Raw genomic sequence first — 17,911 nt, 5'->3', positions numbered from 1 at the left:
ACAGAAATTGTTTGTTTTTTTAAAAAATGAGGAAGGAAGTATCTTAGTTCGAGTTACTATTGCTGTGATGAAGCACCACGAGCAGAAGCAACTTGGCAGAGGAAAGGGTTTATTTTACTCACATTTCCAGATAGCAGTTCATCATTAAAAGCAATGGGAGCAGGAATTTACACAGTGAAGAAACCTGGAGGCAGGAGCTGATGCAGAGGCTGTGGAGGGATTCTGCTGACTGGTTTGTTTTGCATGGTTTACTTTGCCCACTTTCTTATAGACCTCAAGATCACCAGCTCAAGGATAGAACCACCCACTTCTGTTGGGACCAATCAATTTCAATAGGCAAACCTCCCCAGTTAATGAATAACTTCCATGGAAAACATTGGGATGGGACAAGAATTTCAGTTCAGCTAGGAAACACAATATTGTGACTGTTAGAAAAAGAGTTTCATCATCAGATTCGATGGACTGTTCACTCCTTTGCATCCACCATCTCTTAATACTTTCTCTCTGTGCACAAGAATCAGGTAAGTCTATTTTCTTTTGTGGATGTTTAGCTGGAATACTAGGTCATAGGACATTTACTTTTACTCCAGTAGGTAAAGAGGAATGTCAGATAGGTTCAGTGGGTTATCCACATACCTATATAATTACACAGCTAGTAAATCATATAACATGAACATGTTTGAAACAATGACTATAGCGAATAGAAAAATGATGTGAATGAAGGTGGGAACACAGCTTCTGAGGTGTGCCCAACTTGCTCAAATTAGATCGTTTCCTTTTTATCTGCTTTATGTAACAAAGAAGGTAGAAGACCAACTAGGTGCTAATGATCACTTCACAACATCTTTTTTGTCTTTAGATTATGCTCTGTGTTCACAGTCAACAGCACACATACCTTTTAATGTTGAGAATGGCTTGCTTTAAGCCTCTTCTTTGTCATCAAGACTCTTGTATTATATGGGCAAGCCTATAAATAATTTGCCTTATGGATTTCTCTATCATAAGCTGAGCTAATGTAAGAATTCAACAAACATCATTGTATTGTTTTTCCTGCTTATTTTGAATGATTGAATTAACAGCCTTTAACCCATCAGCTTTCTTCAGGTTAAGGCAGTATCCAGTGTCGTTTAAGATTCCTGGAGGAGAGGCTTTGAGACACAGCGGCTCAGTAGATAAGAGTTATGGGAACATAATACTCTGTTGAAGGACTCAAGTTCTGTTCTAAGCACCTGAATCAGAAGGCTCATAAACACCTGTAAATCCAGCACCAGGGGACTCAAAGGCCTCTTGTATTTTCTGAGTTCCATGCACTCATGGGTACGTGCCCCATGCCACCAGCATAATTAAAAATAAAAAGAAATAGGATCCCTTTATGAAAAAAATCAGAAGCAGAAACAAAAAAATTTGTGATAAAGCTTCTGCTTAGCATGAATGACGTCCTGGGTTCAATCCATAACAACAATAAATAATAAGGTATTAAATAAAATGCATAATGAGGAAGGTTTTTTTTTTTTTTTTTTTTTTTGGTCATGAAATGACTTCAACTATAGTGGAGAACAGAACCCGGGAAGACATGGGATGGAGGGGGAGGAGAATCAGAGCAGTAGAGAACTGTTGTGGGATGAGGGATGGGCAGCGTGGATGCTACTGTTTTTTGGGGGGGGGGGTGTTCTAATTTGGACTTTTATGTGTTTTGTTTAATCCTTCCCAGAAGGCAAGAACCAAACTATCCATGGAAACTAAACTGTTTGTGGGAACTCATAACCATCAGAGCAAAGACCTGGGTGATGAACACAAGCTTTCTCTAGTAACTAACTTGTCGTGGGTTTAGGATGCTTGTGATGCTTTGAGACAGTTTAAATTCATGGTATTTATTTTGAAAAATATTTGGTACAAAGTTGCTTGTAACTTTATCATGAAGATGAAATTAGTGGAAAATGTTTGACATTATGTAAGTGGGGAGGATCAAATTCTGTGGCTGGGTTTTTAACTTTTGTATTTAAATAACATAGACACTAGGGAAGAAGAGATCATGTTCCAGAGCAGCGTTCAGACTTCTTCCCTTGTACTCTCCATATCCTATCTCCTCACACTATGGGTTTATCTGTTGCTGATTAAAAAAAAAAAAATAGATGACCACTTACCATCTGTTCATTTGTGTCTGGTTTCTTTAATTTGTTGATAGATTTAATTACATTTTTAGAGGAAATGTAGTTCACTAAATCTCAATGTGTAATGAATTCCTTTGTATAATGCTATAATTTATGCAATTGATTATTTTTAATATATTGTTATTAGTTATTTGAGTATGTCATACAATGCATTTAATCATACTTACCCCCTACTTCTATCTCAATTCCTCTCCAGATACATCGTCACCTACTCCTGCCAGCTAAATTCATGTTCTTTTTAAAAATTAAACTGAATCCACATTATTCTGCCCCTTTACCAGTGACTGTGGATTTATCCACTGCAGTGTGTCATGAAGTCTGTTCTTAATTTGCAATTTAGTTTTGATCATGATAAATGTTACTATGAAATGTTCTTTTGTTCATATTTTTGGAGAAGGCATGTGTGTACATCTACAAGTTTTATGCTATGATTAGTCTTACTACTTGTAGAGATGCTTTTGTTCATTGATAATATCTTATCAATCCCCAAGGATTCCCGCCGAGTATCCAAGAGAATTCAAACTCCTTTCAGCAGTATGTGTGAGGTGTGCTATTTCTACACATTGCCAGTCAAACTTGACTTTGTTCACCATTCATTTAGACATCTAGTATATTTGGTCCTCAGTTTAACCTTTATTTTCTTGATAACCAAGTTGAACACCTTAAGTGTATAAACTATACAGCTAGGTGTGGAATAATACATACTTTAGGGTACATATGTACATAATACATTAGGTAAATATATATGTTAGGATTAAAATACAAATTTGGTCATATGTCTTAGTCGGGATTCTCTAGGTCACAGAACTTATATAGATCACAATCTCTATAAAGTTAGGGAATTTGTTGATGACTTATATTCTGTAGTCCAACTCCCAACAATGATCAGCAGCAGCTGTGAATGGAAGTCGAAGGATCTAGCAGTTGCTCTGTCCCACAAGGCAAGCAGACAAAGGAGAGAGTAAATCTTTCTTCTTCCAATATCCTTATGTTGGTCTCCAGCAGAAGTTGTAACCCAGATTAAAGATATGTGCCACCTCCCAGATGACCTTGAACTCAGAGATCTCCCTGACTTAATCTTCTGGAATTCATAGCCATTAGGCTGAAAGATCACCATGCCAAGATCCAGGTCAGAGACTTGTATCTCCCAGCCTCCAGATTAGGATCACTGGTGAGTGTTCTAATTCTGGATTGTAGTTCATTCCAGATATAGTCAAGCTGACAACCAGGAATAGCCACTATAATCACATATGTGTGTGTGTGTGTGTACATGTGTATGTATGTGTATATATATATAATTTATTTTATATTGGTTAAATCATAATTCTTATTTTATGTCCCTAATAAATATTTATTAGGTAATATTTGTTGGGTACCATTTTAGAAACTTGATATGCAAGTGTTGAAGAACACACTGTAGTTCTCTGCCCCTTTTTTAGTTCTGAGGATCCAGTGCAGGCCCTTGAATGTTTTAGGCAAGCATTCTACCACAGATAATATATATAGAATCTCCAGCCATATTACTTTTTACAGAGACACAGTCTCACTATTTACCATAGGTTGGTCTTGAATGCATAATCCTCCTTCCTCTGTCTACAGAGTGTGTTACCTTCTATTGTTCAGAAAAGGCAAATAAAATGTTAATCATTAAAGATAGAGACAGGTTGTATTTGAATACACCACTGTAATATGGAAATATATATCTCTTAACACTGGCACTTGTTTTCAGAGTCTTCACAGAGGACAGAGCATAAGGATTATGAGATTGTTGTCCCGGAAAATGTCAGTTTTATTAGTCCGAATTTGACTGGCAGATGAAGACAGAAATCTATTCATCGATATTAAAGAGACTTAAAAGTTTAAATTTTTATTTAAACATAATAAGAAGCTGAAAAGAAGCCTCAGAAAATGTATTACTTTCTGACCACAAACCCATAGAACAGTGTTTTCTCTGCTTTCAAGTAGGAGGAAGTCTTCTAGATAGGATAGGGTTGTAGCTATTTTGAAATGCAAAAACTCCAGTTGGAGTTAGAAGCTTGGGGTTGGGGCCTGGGTTCTGAGCCCATGAAAGAGTGCAACAAAGAATGATAGGAAAACTTTTCATTCAGTCTGAATGATTGAATTAAGAACATTTAGTCCATTTGTTTACTTCAGGTTAAGGTAATAACTAGTGCTTAAGTGCGGAGTTTTGAGAGGTGGCTCAGTAAATAAGAGTTAGGAGCATATTGGGTTCTACATGAATACCCAAGTTCTTTCCCAAGCACCTACATACATCAGGAGGCTCACAAGCACCTATAAATCAAGCTCTAGGGGATACATAAACCTCTTGTATCCTGGGAGGGTATATGCACTCAGGGGCACATACCCCATGTCACAAGCATAATTTAAAAATAATAAATCCCTCAAATTTGAATTCAGGAACAAAAAATATGGTAAACTGAAAAGAGGGGCTAAGGTTTAGTGAGTAAGCTTCTGCTTAGCCTGAAGGAGATCCTGCATTCAATTATAGCAGCAAGTAAAATTAATAAAGGAAGGAAGGAAGGAAGGAAGGAAGGAAGGAAGGAAGGAAGGAAGGAAGGAAGGAAGGAAGGAAGGAAGGAAGGAAGGAAGGAAGGATAAATAAGGAAAACTTCTGTCAGGAAATAGCTCCAACTATAGTACAGAACAGAACCTAGAAAGGCTTGAGAAGGAAGAGGAGGAACAGAAGGAGGAAGAGGAGGAGGAGGAGGAGGAGATCAGTAGAGAAACTGTTGTAGGATAAGGGATGGACAGTGTGGTTGCTTTTTTAAAAATCTATTTATTTATTTATTTATTTATTTATTTATTTATTTATTTATTGGTTGCTAGTTTGGGTTTCATGTTTTTTTGTTTAATCCTTTCCTGAAGGCAAGGACCAAACTACCTATGGAAACTAAAATGTTTGTCGTGACTTATGTCAGATGACTGAGTGCGTGTTCTCATTGTATTCAATGCTGTGAGTCAGGTAACATTACTTGTGTTATAGAGATCAAAATGGTGAAGTGCAGAAAAGTAAAAGATTGTTAGAAGACCACAGTCTCACAAATCAGCCCAGGGAAAGCATGAGCACAGAACTGGCTGATGAACGCAAGAAACGTGCCTCATGCCTTTGAGAGGTTCATGATGCTTTTGTAGGCCACACCTACTGTTAACAAAGCCACGCCTTCTAATTCCTCTCCTGTCATCTCACTCCTTGAGGACTGACGTTCAAATATATAAGCCTACAGTAGCCATTCTTATTTCAAACCCCCACAATCTTCATATTCTAGCTCCTTACACTATGGGTGTATTTTATTTGTTGATTAAAGAAAGTTGAAAAAGAAAAGTACATGACCACTTAACATGTATTCATTTGCTACTGGTTCTTTAATATATTGATAGGATTCATCCATAATTTTAGAGGAAACAGTTCATTGAATCTAATTTTGAGTGAATTTCTTTGTATAATACCATGATTTATGTAATATATTGTCTTAATTTACTTATTATTTGAGAATTTCATATGATGTGTTGTAATTATATATACTCCCTACTCCTCAAGCCCCTCTCAGATCCACCCTCACCTCCATAGGACAAATTCATGACCTTTTTAAAAAATAACCTACCTATTCCAATATGTCCTGCCATTATACTCATAAATATGGGCCTAGCTACTGCAGTGTGGCATAAAATATATTCATAACTTGATGTTCCATTTCCATCATGACAAGTAATGCTCTTGTGGACTTCTTTATTCATGTTTTTGGAGAACACATGCATGTACTTCATTAGGTTTATGTTAGGAGTAGTCTCACTGCTTGTAGAGGATGATTATACTCAGAGATAAGAACATTAACAGTTTTCCTGAGTACTACAGAATTTATACTCCCTTCAGCAGAATATATGTGAGGTATATTGTTTCTGCACATTCTCAAACACATGACATTGATTTCAGATATTTGGTGCATATGTAGTCCTCAAGTTAAACTGTATTTCCTTGATGAACAAGTAAAATGACTTAAGTACACACAAAGAACATTGAAGAATAATACCTACTTTAAATTATATATGTACACATATTCATTAAAATATAATAGACCTTGATTTATATATATGTATATGATTATATCTATGATAATAGATTTACTTATATGTATATATATATAGTGCCATGTGTTAATTTATAATTCTTAATATCTACCTTTAATAAGTATTTATTAGGAAATATGTGCCAGAAACCATTTTATTAAGAAAATATTCAGTGATAAAAATATACTATACTCCTCTCATTTCCTTGTCTTCTCTGTCTCTCTGTGTCTCTGTGATTCTGAGTCTCTCTGTGTCTCTCTGTGTCTCTGTGTGTCTGTCTCTGTCTCTCTGTCTCTCTCTTCTCAGTATCTAATGCAGGCCCTTGAATTTGCCAGGTAACTGATAATGTACATAGAATATGTAGTATTTTTCGTTTTTAGAGAGACACAGTGTCAACTATATATCATAGGTTGGTCTTGAATGCATAAACTTATTCCTCAGTCTGGACCTTGAGCTTCATTTTTTTATTGAGCAAAAGAGGCAACTGAAATGGTAATCATTCAAAACAGAGAGAGACAAGTGTTATTAGAGTACTCCACAGAAGAATGGGAGAATGTATCTCTTTTTATTTTTTATTAAACTAATAACATTTATTTTAAAATATACAACTAAGTATTGACATTTTTAAGTCATCAAAATAATTTATAATAGTTAAATGCCTCTTAAATATGCGTGATATCTTCTGAAGCTAAAATTAATATACACTCAACCAGTTTTTAAAATCTGTTTGGAACATTAAACATGGTAGAAGTAGAAAAAAATCTCTTATGAAGTCCTCTATGAAAGGAAATTGTGACAAGTTCCTGACTAGAGAGAAACAATTCCATCTCCAAGGAAGAATACTCAGTATTACTGTGGCTTCATAGAATAGATTAGGGAGTTTTCCTTCTGTTTCTATTTTGTAGTAGAGTTTGAGGAGTATTGGTATTAGGTCTTCTTTGAAGGTCTGATATAATTCTGCACTAAAACGATCTGGTTCTAGGTTGGTTTTGTTTGTTTGTTTGTTTTGTTTTTGTTTTGTTTTGTTTTGTTTTTGTTTTTGTTTGGTTAGGAAACTTATAATGACTGCTTCTATTTCTTTACGGGTTACAGGACAGTTTAGATGGTTTATCTGATCCTGATTTAACTTTGGTATTTGGTATCTGTCTAGAAAATTGTCCATTTCATCCACATTTTCCAGTTTTGTTGAATATAAGCTTTTGTAGTAGGATCTGGTGATTTTTTAAAAAAATTTCTCAGTTTTTGTTGTATCTTTCTTTTCATTTCTGATTTTGTTAATTTGGATACTGTCTCTGTGCCTCTGGTTAGTCTGGCTAAGGGTTAATCTATCTTGTTGATTTTCTTAAAGAAACAGCTCCTGGTTTTGTTGATTCTTTGTAAAGTTCTTTATTACTCTCCTTGGTTGATTTCATCCCTGAGTTTGTTTACTTATTGTTGTCTACTCCTCTTCGGTGTATTTGCTTCTTTTTTTGTTTTAGAGCTTACAGGTGTTCTGTTAAGCTGTTAGTGTATGCACCATCCAGTTTCCTTTTGGAAGCACTCAGAGCTGGGTTTTCCTTTTAGCACTGCTTTCATTGTGTCCCATAAATCTGGGTATGTTATACCTTCATTTTCATTAAATTCTAAATAGTCTTTAATTTCTGTATTTCTTTTTTCTTTTTCCAATTTTTTATTAGATATTTTCTTCATTTACATTTCAAATGGTATCCCGAAAATCCCTTATATGCGCCCTCCCTGCCTGTTCCCCTACCCACCCACTCCCACCTCTTGGCCCTAGTGTTCCCCTGTACTGGAGCATATAAAGTTTACAAGACCAAGGGGCCTCTCTTCCCAGTGATGGATGACTAGGCTGTCTTCTGATACATATGCAGTTAGAGACATGAGCTCTGGAGGTACTGGTTAGTTCATATTGTTGTTCCACCTATAGGGTTGCAGACCCCTCCATCTCCTTGGGTACTTTTTCTAGGTCCTCCATTGGGGGCCCTGTGTTGCATCCAATAGATGACTGTGAGCATCCACTTCTGTATTTGCCAGGCACTGGGATAGCCTCACATGAGACAGCAATATCAGGGTCCTTTCAGCAAAATCTTGCTGGCATATGCAATAGTGTCTGCTTTTGGTGGCTGATTATGGGATGGATCCCCAGGTGGGGTAGTCTCTGGATGACCCATCCTTTCATCTTAGCTCCAAACTTTGTTTCTGTTACTCCTTCCATGGGTATTTTGTTCCCTATTCTAAGGAGGAATGAAGTATCCACACGTTGGTTTTCCTTCTTCTTGATTTTCTTGTGTTTTGTGAATTGTATCTTAGATATTCTAAGTTTCTGGGTTAATATCCACTTATCAGTGAGTGCATATCAAGTGACTTCTTTGTAATTGGGTTACCTCACTCAGGATGATATCCTCCAGATACATCCATTTGCCTAAGAATTTCATAAATTCATTGTTTTTAATTTGAGTAGTACTCCATCATGTAAATGTACCACATTTTCTGTATCCATTCCTTTGTTGAGGGACATCTGGCTTCTTTCCAGCTTCTGGCTATTATAAATAAGGCTGCTATGAACATAGTGGAGCATGTGTTCTTATTACCAATTGGAACATCTTCTGGATATAAGCCCAGAAGAGGTATTGCTGGGTCCTCTGGTAGCGCTATGTCCAATTTTCTGAGTATCCTGGATGGTTTTGTTCAAATTCTTCACCTGTTTGATTGTGTTTTCCTGCAATTCTTTAAGGAATTTTTGTGTTTCTTCTTTAAGGGATTCTAGCTGTTTACCTGTGTTTTCCTTTATTTCTTTAAGGGAGTTATGTCCTTCTTAAAGTACTCTATCATCATCATAAGATGTGATTTTAAACCAGAGTCTTGTTTTTCTGGTGTCTTGTGATATCCAGGTCTCACTGTGCTGGGAGAACTGGGTTCTGATGATGCCTTGTAGCCTTGGTTTCTGTTGCTTATGTTCTTGCCCTTGCCTTTCACCATCTGGTTATCTCTGGTGTTAGCTGGTTTTGCTGTCTCTGACTGTGGTTTGTCCCTTCTGCAAGCCTCTGTGTCAGAACTCCTGGGAGACCAGTTCTCTCTATTACGAATTTGGGTAAGGAGAGCCGTGTACAGGGTCAGATCTGGGTTTCAGACAGAAACTGGAAAGATTCTGTCCCAGGCTATTCCTTGGTTCCTGTGTCCTGATGGCTCTTGACAGGTCCCTCTTGGACCAGAAATCTGAACAGAAGTGGTGGTCTTACCTGTGCTTGCAGAGGTGTCAGTACTCCTGGGAGACTTGCTCTCTCCCAACAGCATTTTTTTATGGTGTGTTATAGCACAGGATCAGCTCTGTGTGCAGATGCAGAATATATCTCTTAACAATGAATCTCATTTTCAGAGTCTTCACCGAAGATAAAGCATAACACTTATGAGAGGGCTGTCCTGGGAGGAAACATGACCATCTTCTGCAACTTCACAAGTCTGAAAAATGTTGAACAAATCACCTGGCAAAAAATCCAAGGCTCATTGCCTCAAAATATTGGCACTTACAGTCATAAATATGGAGAAAAGATTCTACCACCATATGTAAACAGGTTGCAGTGCAAGATCCTGGAACCCAGTGCCTACTTCATGACTATCCAAGGAGTGACATTTGAAGATGAAGCCTGCTACAAGTGTCTGTTTAACACTTTTCCACATGGCAGCCATGGAGGACAAACCTGCCTCACCATTATAAGTATATAACCCCTTTCCTGAAGGTTTCTATAAAGAGGGGTATATGTTGTAGAGTTATAGTTTTTAATAACTTTGTCCAGAAAATGAAAGATAATAAATAGCTGGTGGTGATTGGTCCAAGTTACTTAGGTGGGAAAAAAATAATGGAGATCAATTATGATTTTGTGCTCAGGCAGGATCTTTTCCCTCTGTACATCATTTCTTTACATTGTGCTGCACTCGTTTCCATTAAGTGGAGAAAACCCAGAAAAGTGTCAGAATGTTGTTACTAAGATGAATGTATGAGAAAAGAGAAATCAGAGAAAAACAAGGAGACATGAAGCTAAGGGAATTAGGGTTGCCCAGTCTTCAAATGAGCAAAATGTCACAGTGCTAGTGAGAACACCAGTTCCTTATTATGTCACTGTAAAATGATTATTAATATTATATGTATCTTAATTAGTGCTGGAAATTAATATAGCAGCAGTCATTTCTTAACCATCTGGTTTCCCCCAAATAACCACACAGAGAGCTTTTAATATTTCAAAGCATAGGCCTTAGCTGGGCAGATTCTCAACTAGTTCATCTAAGTTAACCCAACCACTTAACTCCAACCAGCCACGTATAGTATAGCTAGCTATACTATCCAGGCCAGCAGTCACATCTGTCTCCTCTCATATCTCTTGGAGAAAGACCTTCCTTTCTTTTCCCAGAGCTCCTTTCTCCATCCCAGAAAGTCACACCTTCCACATCCTGCCCATATAATTGGCCACTAGAATTTTTTATTAAAGCCAATCAGAGAATGCTTAGGTAGATGAGGAACAACAGAGACACAACTTTACACAGTGAACCTTATCATGTCTAGATGAGTGTGAAGTGCTGGGATGTATATAATATAATTTATAGATGCATGGAAGTTGAAACAGCAGTCAGTAGACAGAGAAAAAGATATTAGAAGTTTTGTGACATCTGTCAGGATATATCAGCTAGGGATGTTTTCAGCATTTGTGGGTCATATAGAAATTGGGGGAAATGCCACCCTCTCACAGCAGAGAATTTGGTATGACTTGCTTTTGTAGTAATTTTGCTTCCCTCTCTTTGCCTCAGCTGTATCTGAACTAGTAACTGAACTCCAGTCTGTTCCTGGCTCTGAAGATCTTCATAGCCTTCATTGTTCAGCTGTGGGAAAGCCTGCCCCTGGAATCTCTGTTTACCCTTCCCAAGTCACAGTGCAGGCACCACAAGAGTACTTTGCTCAGAACGCCAATGCTACAGTGACTGTCACTAAAATCTACAACATCTCTTTAAAAACTGCGAGGATCTTGGGTCTCCAGGACTTGGTTGTGTCAATGACTCACTCGGTAAGAAACGAAGAGAAAATAGTCCGATTGCCAGTCAATCAAGGAGGTGAGTAAAAGTGACAGTGAAGTTAAAGTGGGCAAAAGCTTAGTCTGTAAAATGCTATCAATGAAAACACAGAGCCCATGTGAAAAGCTGGACATGGGAGTGTGCTCATAATCAAACACGGCAAGAATAGACAAAGTTGGAGAGCACATTTTGTTGATCTCTAGCATCCACAGCACATGCATTTACACACACACACACACACACACACACACACACACATACAAAGAGAAAGAAATTGCAGAGATATTTATCTTTTAAAAAATCTATTATAAGAAATAATTTCATAAATTGGCTAATTTTAATAACATAAATCAATATAATACCGATGCGTGATTAAGAAATTAAACAATGAAACCAATTACAGGGTCCTATGTCTTTAATCCCAGTCATTGGGAAGCAGAGGCTGAATGGCCTCTGTTAGCTCAAGGCCAGCCTGATCTGTATAGTGTGTTCCAGGACAGCCATTCGTAGTGAAACTCTGTCATCAGAAACAAACATCAACAATGAAAAAAAAATCAAACAATGTCAGGAGGCTTCACCCTAACCATTCGTCTTGTGGCGTGCTGTTCTTTGCAGACAACTTCTTATTTTTTGTTATCCATAATTTTATGTTGAATTCTTTTTAATCCTACACAGAGAATTTTCTTTAAGTTTTCCTTTAGTTTAGGGTTGCAGATAGCTTTATTTATTCATTCATTCATTCATTCATTCATTCATTCTTTTTTTCATCTGCTATCTTTATTATTTATTTACCTCACATAGTATCTTTATTATTTATTTATCTACATCGTATATTATTTTATGATTTATTTACATCATATACTATCTTTATTATTTATTTATTTTAGCTTTTTATTGATTCCCTGTGAGTGTCCCATTAGGTACCCCAGTTCCACTCATGGCACCATTCTTTACATCCTTCCTCTGCCCTTGCAACCTGTCCCCCAGAAGAAAAGTACATAAGATAGCATAGAAAAAGAAAGAAAAAAACAAAGAACAAAACCAACTTGTCATAGAAGCTGTAGTAGGTCAGTGCGTTACACACTATACGCTTTTGTCCATACATCTTTATCTAGCAAATGTTCACTGCAATGACTCTTTGCTCTGGTTTGAGGCTTCAGGCTTCTGCTACACTATTAATACTGTATCCTCACTGGGACTCCTCTTGGATATCCTGTGGTTACCCTGTGTCATGGGGATCCTGCAGCTTTGGATATGCAGGACTGGTGCTTTCATGTTGTTTGAGCAGTTCATAGATGGGGTAGAGATTGGGATGCAAAGCCCCAGTGGTAGCTCAGTTGGTCAGCTTACCAGCTGTCCTATGTCTGCACCACCAGGGTGAGCTCTCCAGCACTGTCACAGATAGATCACCCAGTACTGCAGCCAGCAAGGTGCAGGATCAACTCTCCTAGTCTCCTACCCTCAGGACCAGCTCACCTGTGCCCCACCCCCAACCAGGGTCAGCTGGACTGTGCTGCCCAGGCAAGGTACAGGGCCTGCTCTCTGGAGTGCTGCAGCCAGTGAAGGGCAAGGACAGCTCTTATGACCTCAGGGTCAGCTGACTTCCCTGACTCGGGTGAGGGCTGAAAGGCATCTCTCCCTCACCCACACTGCATCAAGGCAGATGAGGGTACCCACCCTCATCTATTCCCCTGCCACCAGGGTCAGCTCTATTGTGCTGCCCTGGCAAGGGTTAAGCCAGCTGTCCTGAATGTGATGACCAAGGAGGGCTGGGGCCAGCTCAGTACAATGCCTCAGGTGGCAGTCCAGACCAAGGATATAAGCATGGCCCTCAGTGATAACACAGGTTTGGGACATCAACACAACCCCGCAGTTGCCATAGGACCACAGAACTAGACATGGCTCTCAGAAACAGCATGTGCTCAGACAGCAATGCAAGCCAGTCAGATCAGCACATCTCACCCACTCTCTGAGGTAGCATGGCTCTCAGACATCCACATGGTTTCTGGTGGCAGACAGACCAGACCACAAAAATCCACTTGGCTTTGGTAGTAACTTGGTGGCAGCCTGGACCAGACCCTAACTATAGCCCTGCTGTTGCCCAGGCTTCTCACATCTGTCTTGTTCCTCACTGCTGCTGAGTCTTCATTTCCACCTTTCTCTACAGTGTACATACTTTCTCTCCCATCCCTCCACTGAATATTTCATCTTTCCCATCTCTCCATCACATATTTGCCTATCACTGTGGCACCCTTGGTGGGTGCTTGGGTGTTTTTCTTCAGGCCATCCTGAAGGCCAAATTACTATATTTTTAAAGGGACATTTCCACACCACTTTATTTCATGTTAAGTAGTTGTTTCCTTCTTTCATCAATGTGGTGACACCATTGAGTTTCCCTCATTTTAAAATTTTATTTTTAAATTAGCATATAATGACAGTTTTGAACAAAGGGACATTTCATCTTATCGTTTCCCCTCCTTCCATCTCACCCACACCCTTGCCATCCCTTCATTTTCCTCTTCCATTACCTAACTGTCCCTGTGTTCACACTTCTAGCCACTACTGCTCTCTGTCTTCTTAGCAGGTTTTTAGACTTTACCCACATCAGGTCTTGTTTAAGCAGACACACAGGAAGTCAGACAGACAAGCAGGCAGACACACACACACACACACACACACACACACACACATGCTAGAATCCACATATGAGGTAGAACATAAGGGTTTTGTCACTCTGAGTTCGCTCTCACTTTGCTTAATGTTCATGCTATCCAGATCTATTTTTTTCCTACAGATTTCATAATTTTATTTACAACTGAATAATATTATATTGTGGGTATACATCACATCTTTATTATTAACTTCTCTGTTGATGGACATCTAGGCTGTGAATATAGCAGCTGTAAGCATTGATGTACAAGTGCCTCTACAGTAGAATCTGGAGTCCTTAGGGTATATGTCCAGAAGTGCACAGCTGGATCATTTCATAATTTTCTTTTTAATTCCTTGCAGAGCCACCAAACCAAATTCCATAGTATGTGTATTAATTTGTATCACCACTAGGCAGTGAGTAAACATTCCTTTCCCCCCACATCCTCTTGACCATCTGTTGTCAGTTTCCTTCCTAATAGTCCTCTGATTGAGATGGTGTGGTGTTTCAAAGTAACTTTAATTTACATTTCCCTGAATACTGGGGACATTAAGTAGTCTTTAAAAAATACTGGAGGGCTGGAAAGATGGCTCACTGATTAAAAAACATTGGCTGGTCTTCCAGATGCTGAGATTGGATCCCTAGCACTTACATAGCAGCTGAAAATGCTGCAATTCCAACTCTAGCAGATCTGGCCTTTTCTCTGGCCAATTTTTATAACTCTTCTTTTATAAGATTTATTGTGGTCATGGAAGCTCTTTACAGCAATGGACCAGTCACTAGGACAATTATAAATAATAGCAATTTAATTGAATTAAAGTTCTAGTAAAAGGAAATGAAATTAAGCACTGGAGACGTACATGTAGCACAGAGCTGGCTAATAATTGGAAGGCTTTGCATGGTAGGATGCACCATTAGAACAAAAGGGAGATGAAAATCCCTGGTGCCAGCAATGCTGTTACAATGACTCCTTCTCATTATGATGACCTTAAGCTACTCACAAGGGACTGCCACCATGACCTAAGCATGTCTTGTAGATTATACCTCTTGATATTGTTGCACTGGCAATTGTATTTTCCCTATTCAAATTTAATTTTTAAGTTACCATAAAAAGTACTAGACTTCATTAGCATTTGTGTGTGTTGTGTGTATGTGTGTCTGTGTGTGTTATGTGTGTATCATTACACTTTTTTTTTAATTAGGTATTTTCCTCAATTACATTTCCAATGCTATCCCAAAAGTCCCCCATACCCCGCCCCCCACTCCTCTACCCACCTACTCCCATTTTTTGGCCCTGGCGTTCCCCTGTACTGGGGCATATAAAGTTTGCATGTCCAATGAGCCTCTCTTTCCAGTGATGGCCGATTAGGCCATCTTTTGATACATATGCAGCTAGAATCAAGAGCTCCGGGGTGTACTGGTTAGTTCATAATGTTGTTGCACCTTTAGGGTTGTAGATCCCTTTAGCTCCTTGGATACTTTCTCTAGCTCCTCCATTGGGGGCCCTGTGATCCATCCAATAGCTGACTGTGAGCATCCACTTATGTGTTTGCTAGGTCCCTGCAGAGTCTCACAAGAGACAGCTATATCAGGGTCCTTTCAGCAAACTCTTGCTAGTGAATGCAATGGGGTCATCGTTTGGAGGCTGATTATGGGATGGATCTATGGATATGGCAGTCTCTAGATGGTCCATCCTTTTGTCTCAGCTCCAAACTTTGTCTCTGTAACTCCTTCCATGGGTGTTTTGTTCCCAATTCTAAGAAGGGGCAAAGTGTCCACACTTTGGTCTTCGTTCTTCAGTTTCATGTGTTTTGCAAATTGTATCTTATATCTCGGGTATACTAAGTTTCTAGGCTAATATCCACGTATCAGTGAGTACATATCATTTGAGTTCTTTTGTGATTGGGTTACCTCACTCAGGATGATGCCCTCCAGGTCCAACCATTTGCCTAGGAATGTCATAAACTCATTCTTTTTAATAGCTGAATATTACTCCATTGTATAAATGTACCACATTTTTTGTATCCATTCCTCTGTTGAGGGGAATCTGGGTTCTTTCCAGTTTCTGGCTATTATAAATAAGGCTGCTATGAACATAGTGTAGCATGTGTCCTTCTTACCAGTTGGAACATCTTCTAGATATATGCTAGGAGAGGTATTGCAGGATCCTCCAGTAGAACTATGTCCAATTTTCTGAGGAACTGCCAGACTAATTTTCAGAGTGGTTGTACAAGCTTGCAATCCCACCAACAATGGAGGAGTGTTCCTCTTTCTCCACATCTTCGTCAGCATCTTCTGTCACCTGAATTTTTGATCTTAGCCATTCTGACTGGTGTGAGATGGAATCTCAGGGTTGTTTTGATTTGCATTTCTCTGATGATTAAGTGTGCTGAACATTTTTTCAGATGCTTCTCAGCCATTCAGTATTCCTCAGGTGAGAATTCTTTGTTTAGCTCTGAGCCCCATTTTTAATGGGGTTATTTGATTTTCTGGAGTCCACCTTCTTGAGTTCTTTATATATATTAAATATTAGTCCCCTATCTGATTTAAGATAGGTAAAGATCCTTTCCCAATGTGTTGGTGGCCTTTTTGTCTTATTGACGGTGTCTTTTGTCTTACAGAAGATTTGCAGTTTCATGAGGTCCCATTTGTCAATTCTTGATCTTACAGCACAAGCCATTGCTGTTCTATTCAGGAATTTTTCCCCTGCGCCCATATCTTCAAGGCTTTTCCCCACTTTCTCTTCTATAAGTTTCAGTGTCTCTGGTTTTATGTGGAGTTCCTTGATCCACTTAGATTTGACCTTAGTACAAGGAGATAGGAATGGATCAATTCGAATTCTTCTACATGATAACCACCAGTTGTGCCAGTATCTTTTGGCGAAAATGCTGTCTTTTTTTTTTCCCTGGATGGCTTTAGCTCCCTTGTCAAAGATTAAGTGACCATAGGTGTGTGGGTTCATTTCTGGGTCTTCAATTCTATTCCATTGATCTACTTGTCTGTCACTATACCAGTACCATGCAGTTTTTATCACAATTGCTCTGTAGTAAAGCTTTAGGTCAGGCATGGTGATTCCACCAGAGGTTCTTTTATCCTTGAGAAGAATTTTTGCTATCCTAGGTTTTTTGTTATTCCAGATGAATTTTGAGATTGCTCTTTCTAATTCGTTGAAGAATTGAGTGGGAATTTTGATGGGGATTGCATTGAACCTGTAGATTGCTTTTGGCAAGACAGCCATTTTTACAATGTTGATCCTGCCAATCCATGAGCATGGGAGATCTTTCCATCTTCTGAGATCTTCTTTAATTTCTTTCTTCAGAGACTTGAAGTTCTTATCATAGAGATCTTTCACTTCCTTAGTGTCACACCAAGGTATTTTATATTATTTGTGACTATTGAGAAGGGTGTTTTTTCCATAATTTCTTTCTCAGCCTGTTTATTCTTTGTGTAGAGAAAGGCCATTGACTTGTTTGAGTTAATTTTATATCCAGCTACTTCACTGAAGCTGTTTATCAGGTTTAGGAGTTCTCTGGTGGAATTTTTAGGGTCACTTATATATACTATCCTATCATCTGCAAAAAGTGATATTTTGACTTCTTCTTTTCCAATTTGTATCCCCTTGATCTCCTTTTATTGTCGAATTGCTCTGGCTAGGACTTCAAGTACAATGTTGAATAGGTAGGGAGAAAGTGGGCAGCCTGTCTAGTCCCTGATTTTAGTGGGATTGCTTCCAGCTTCTCACCATTTACTTTGATGTTGGCTACTGGCTTGCTGTAGATTGCTTTTATCATGTTTAGGTATGGGCCTTGAATTCCTGATCTTTCCAAGACTTTTGTCATGAATGGGTGTTGGATTTTGTCAAATGCTTTCTCCTCATCTAACGAGATGATCATGTGGTTTTGTCTTTGAGTTTGTTTATATAATGGATTACGTTGATGGATTT

General features: G+C 38.6%; 1 protein-coding gene across 1 annotated transcript in view; it reads left to right on the top strand.

Moving 5' to 3' along the window:
- Positions 1-408: 408 nt before the first annotated feature.
- Positions 409-17,911, top strand: part of LOC110311628 (OX-2 membrane glycoprotein-like) — a 40,821-nt gene continuing 23,318 nt past the window's right edge. Inside the window, exons 1-3 of the mRNA XM_085832277.1 lie at positions 409-521; positions 9,634-9,972; positions 11,058-11,357. Coding sequence (XP_085688403.1) covers positions 458-521; positions 9,634-9,972; positions 11,058-11,357 — 703 coding nt within the window. The 5' untranslated portion in view covers positions 409-457. The remainder of the gene's footprint in view (positions 522-9,633; positions 9,973-11,057; positions 11,358-17,911) is intronic.

This window comes from Mus caroli, unplaced genomic scaffold, assembly GCF_978045245.1.
Source record: "Mus caroli unplaced genomic scaffold, Mus_caroli_1 scaffold_17, whole genome shotgun sequence".
Classification (NCBI taxonomy): Eukaryota; Metazoa; Chordata; class Mammalia; order Rodentia; family Muridae; genus Mus; species Mus caroli.
This window is presented reverse-complemented; position numbering and strand designations above follow the sequence as displayed.